Here is a 5,000-nt window from a genome sequence, read left to right as displayed (position 1 = left end):
TGAGTGTTTTTAATGCACTTAGCATTCCTTTTCTAGACAAGACTCGACAAGACCTGGCTACACCCTCTCTCTCTCTCTTGCTCTCTCTCTCTCGCTCTCTCTCTCTCTTTCCATCAGGTTTCTACTTTTTCTTCCCACAATGCCTGCCACAATGAGACTCCCTGCTCATTGTGGTGCAGTAGGATTTAACCCTCACTTCATCTCTAGATATAGAAAGCGATGCAGCGGCGCTTTAATCTCTTTACCGTGTCCAGCCGCCTCACCTCTCCAGTTTACCGTCTCCGTGTCCAAACGGCAGATAGTAAAACCACACTCGCGGCTCCTTCAGGCTCGAAAAAGCTGACGTTCTGGAACATTTTAGGTTTTCTTGAGCCTGATAGTAGATAAAGAGCCTGATGAGACTTTTGTGAGATTAAATAGTTTAACTGGAACTCGTAAATTGTTACTATAGCAACCATAAAGCCGATCAGACGGAGCAGGTTAACAAATGAATTAACGAATTCTGCAGCAATGCGGTGCGTGTATATAATACGTTAATGTACATGCACTCGGTCCCAGCACTGCTCTGTATTCAGGAAATGCTTAACCTTTTTTCTGGGGCTTCGATCATCGAGCTGTAAATAAATAGATAGATAGATAGATAGATAGATAGATAGATAGATAGATAGATAGATAGATAGATAGATAGATAGATAGATAGATAGATGGATGGATGGATGGATGGATGGATGGATGGATGGATGGATGGATGGATGGATGGATGGCTGGAAAATCACCGCACGATGGAGAGTTAATGGACGTCTTCATTTTTGTGAAACTGCGACCTTCGTGGTGCTTTGGGATGTTTATATTGACGGATTAAATAGAACAGAAAAGCATTTGTTCTCTCTGTCTCTCTCACACACACATGCGCACATACACACACATACGTGTTGGTTTTAATTATTTCCACTGGACACTTCTGCTTCCCGTGTTAGATTTAACTCTTCTGAGAATAGCAGCCAGTTCCTCACTTCAGCACAAATGTTTATGTACAAGCCAAAACGTAACAAAATACTTCTCTTTAAGTTGTGCTTTGTTTTTGTTTGGTTTTTTTTTTCGTTTTTTTTTTGTTAAATCATGTCTTGTATTTTTCTTTCAGGTCCCGGAGATCATCAGCACCCTTAGGCAGGCCAGTAAAAGCTCCGCCCGTCAGGTGGACACACCTACCGGTGCCCAGCCCGGCGACTCTCACCAAGACAACAGTCACCAGGACAACCCCGAATCGGTGACGGCCTTCACCAAAAGGTTCGAGGTGCTGTTCTGCGGGCGTGCAGTGGTGGCCAAGAAGAACGCTCCACCTGCACTGATAGACGAGTGCATCGAGAAGTTCAGCCGGGCGAATGCCACCAGCTCTCTGACTGCCGGGATCAGGAGAGCTTTCTCCCTCACGCAGGTCAGTGCTGTTAGAGGAAATTAGCCTCGCTCTTTATTCCTCTTATCCCTCACTTCTTCTATCGAATCAACATCATAAGAGAAAAGATTACCTCCTGTTAGAGAAAAACCTCGAAGCGTAGAAGTGATCGTTAGTGCTGACGCTGGAGACGTTGTCATTACCATACTGTAGCAACGTTTATTTATTCGCACATTTATTCTGAACCCACGGTGCTGTAGAGATAAGGATAAGGGTTTATGTATAAAATAAAAAAAACAACAACAATTTTTTTACCGTTAGAATAAAAGGAAATGCACAAAACGTCAGGGTAGAATTATTTTTATTAATATCGTTTATTAGACCACTAAAGGTAACGTTGTTGTGCTTGTCCTTTGCGCTGCAGGTGATAAACGGAGTGAATGAGGGAGCGGATGGAGGAGGGAAGAGGACGCTGTTTTTCCGGAAAGATCCGAGCTTCCCATCTCTGCAGGCGCTGGACGAGAACGGTCTCTCGCCTGAACTGCATCGCCGATCGGCGCACGGAGCCACAGGAGTCCAGCCAACCAGCCTGCAGGAGAACAGGACCATGTTATTTATGGTATACACACACACACACACACACACACACACACACACACACACAAAACCTGAGCCTGTACACAACATCCATCTTTAACATATAAACAATTTATCCACATTCCCTCTGGACTCTTGTACAATATTTTAGTTGCTCAGTGAGTTGTAGAGTAAATAAAACTCATGATGCACAGATTTTCCTTTTTTTTTTAATTTAGGTTTGTTATAACTGTATATTATTTACATTTTCTTTTCATTTCCTCGAAAATGCCATAAGCGTACAGCCGATAAAGAAGCAGCGTAGCAGTGACTGTGCCATATAGTGATTGTCGTGGACCTTCTGAGTCTCTTCTGCTGTTGGTTAAGTGTCTTTAAATCCCACAGAGACGATAAAATCACATTAAATAACAAACCAGCTTGAACAAAGGTCAAACACACACGGTAAAGCTGAATCAGGCATATTGGAGAGTGTGTTAATCCTGAACGTGTTTACTTACTGTGTGTGTGTGTAAAAGTCTTGTGTTCTTGGTCACGGTTGTTATTTTCCTGTAAAGATATTAAATTACTTTATTTAGCTCCTCCCACCACTTTGTTCCACTTTAATAGGAAGGTGGCAGCATTACACTCACACACCCGCACACACACACACAGACACCATGAGAATCTGATAAACTAATGTAACACTGACAAATTCCCAGAGATCCTGGAATTACAGTCTCTTCAATATTAGAGAGAGACTGGAACAACGACACACACACACACACACACACATTCAGCTGTGGTCTCACCTCAGTGAGGAGAAATACATACTGTAGCTAGTGAAACCACACAGATGCATGTTCACACACACACTGTAAACGTTTTCAACACATTGGTTTCACTGAATGATTGGTAATTTGTCTGTGATGTCAAAGCCAGTGCAAGTGTGAGCAACCCATAATGCATTTAACATTTCTCTCTCTCTCACTCTCTCTCACTCTCACACACACACATTCACTTTTATGTCTTTTTTTTTTTTTGTAGATCGGACACTCTCAGATCTTCCTAGTGAGTCCTGACAGTAAAAAAGTGGCCATCGAGAAGAGCTTCAGGGAAATCTCCTTCTGCTCACAGGTCCCACACTTGTATACAATATCACCATGTCTGACATATTCTAATGACTTAAATTATTAAAATATTCTAGATATATTAGATGTCCGTAAAGAGGTGTGGCCTCTGCCAATTATTTCTTTTGGGCGTGGCCTCGGTGCTCGTCAGTCCCAGAGAAGTAGTCGTGGTCTCAGGGTCATCTGTGTACTTATGCTTGCACGAGATTCTCTGTAAAATAATTTTAGTGCAGGTTTTATTTGGTTGTTTAAACTGTGTGTGTGTGTGTGTGTGTGTGCGCGCAGGGGATAAGGCACGTGGATCATTTCGGCTTTATCTGCAGAGAGTCGGACGAGGGCGGGAGCTGCCAGTTCGTGTGTTACGTGTTCCAGTGTACAGATGAAGCTCTGGTGAGGATTCGTTAAAGAACCGAGAAACAAATAAATATAAAATGAAATCCGATGACCAGCGTGAGGGGTTTAGCATGCGTGATCGTTTGACTTTATTTTCAAACAGGTGGATGAGATCATGCTGACTCTGAAGCAGGCGTTCTCTGTGGCCGCACTGCAGAAGAGCACAAGGACCCACAGCCTGCAATGTGACTCCTGCCCCATGCAGCAGCTGCACCGACTCTGCGACCACCTCGAGGGTCAGAACCACATTACACACTACAACATTAACTACGTGAAAGTCAAACAAATCAAATGCTCCTGCAAACGATGCGTGTGTGTGTGTGTACTGTAGGTCTCGCTGCGTCCAAGGTGAAGCTGGAGTTGCAGAAGCATGTGGCTTTACTGGATAATCAGGAGCAGGCGTGTGTGTTTGAGACGACCCTGGTGGGTATGACTCCCTGTTATAATACTAGCATCACATCAGCACCTCCTGACCCTTATAGTCAGTGTTTTTGTCCTGTTTGTGGTTCGATCACACGATGGCCCGAGTGATTCGTTGTATTTCTGATTTTCCTCTTTAACGTTTAAAGTTTCTTTCAGTTTCTTATTACAAGCTTGTTCAGGTGAATATGTTTTACTGGTCTGGAGGTAAAAGACGAAAGTGTGTGAGAGAGAGAGAGAGAGATCTACAGAAACCTGTTACACCACTTTTGCATGCTTGAAGAAGAGCCAGTTTCTTCCTTGTTGCTCGAATCTCTTCTGATCTTCAGGGTTTCAAATCTACATCCAGATTTCTGTACAGACTTTTTCACCCCCAGGGTTTGAAAGCCCTCAGTCTTGTGGTGAACACTGCACTCTGGCACACTATTTGCAGTGTTTGCTATTTTATGCTAAAGGATTTCCTGAACTGGTCTGAGAAACGCTGGAGCTATGAGAAACTCAGTAAAAGCTGTAGAGTGGCGACGCCTAGTGGCGGTTTTGATATATGCAACTATCTCCATTTTTTTTTGTCCTTTATGGTTAAATCATAAAAAGACATCTTTTGAAAAAGTTTTTCACAAAAAATAAAATATAAAGTGTGCGTGTGTTTGTAGAAAGCCAGACCGAAGTCGGACCAGGAGGAAAACGAGCTGGTGGTATCATGTTTAAGGCGACTCTATGAAGAGAGACAGAAGCAACACACACACACAGACATTGCACAGACAAAACAGGTACACACACACAAACATACATACACACACACCATGTTTACTGTCATGACCAGTTATTTAAATGAAGTAACTTCCTCAAGGAGAGTGAGATCTGTTTTGGTTGTGTGTCAGTTTTTGACGTGCGTGTGTGTGTGTGTATGTGTGTGTGTGTGTGTGTGGGTTAGGTAGCTCCAGCGGTGTGCGATGAGACGTCTCCAGTTCCCGAAGGCAGCATGAGCAGCAGCCGACTGCGTCTGGAGCAGTTGAAGAGTCGAGCCAAAAGATCGCTGACAGAGTCACTAGAAGGAATATGGAAGGTAGACACACGCACCGCACACACAC

General features: G+C 43.5%; 1 protein-coding gene across 5 annotated transcripts in view; it reads left to right on the top strand.

The window, feature by feature from the left end:
• Window positions 1-5,000, top strand: part of tbc1d1 (TBC1 (tre-2/USP6, BUB2, cdc16) domain family, member 1) — a 39,710-nt gene that overhangs the window by 14,477 nt on the left and 20,233 nt on the right. For all 5 annotated transcript variants that reach the window (XM_047816110.1, XM_027134943.2, XM_027134936.2 and 2 more), the window contains 8 exons: window positions 1,142-1,435; window positions 1,818-2,012; window positions 3,014-3,103; window positions 3,382-3,486; window positions 3,593-3,725; window positions 3,821-3,912; window positions 4,563-4,679; window positions 4,844-4,975. In XM_047816110.1, the coding sequence (XP_047672066.1) occupies window positions 1,142-1,435; window positions 1,818-2,012; window positions 3,014-3,103; window positions 3,382-3,486; window positions 3,593-3,725; window positions 3,821-3,912; window positions 4,563-4,679; window positions 4,844-4,975 (1,158 nt within the window). The remainder of the gene's footprint in view (window positions 1-1,141; window positions 1,436-1,817; window positions 2,013-3,013; window positions 3,104-3,381; window positions 3,487-3,592; window positions 3,726-3,820; window positions 3,913-4,562; window positions 4,680-4,843; window positions 4,976-5,000) is intronic.

The sequence above is a fragment of the Tachysurus fulvidraco genome, chromosome 7 (genome assembly GCF_022655615.1).
Source record: "Tachysurus fulvidraco isolate hzauxx_2018 chromosome 7, HZAU_PFXX_2.0, whole genome shotgun sequence".
NCBI lineage: Eukaryota > Metazoa > Chordata > Actinopteri > Siluriformes > Bagridae > Tachysurus > Tachysurus fulvidraco.
The sequence above is the reverse complement of the archived record's forward strand: the minus strand, read 5'-3'. Positions and strand labels throughout refer to the sequence as shown.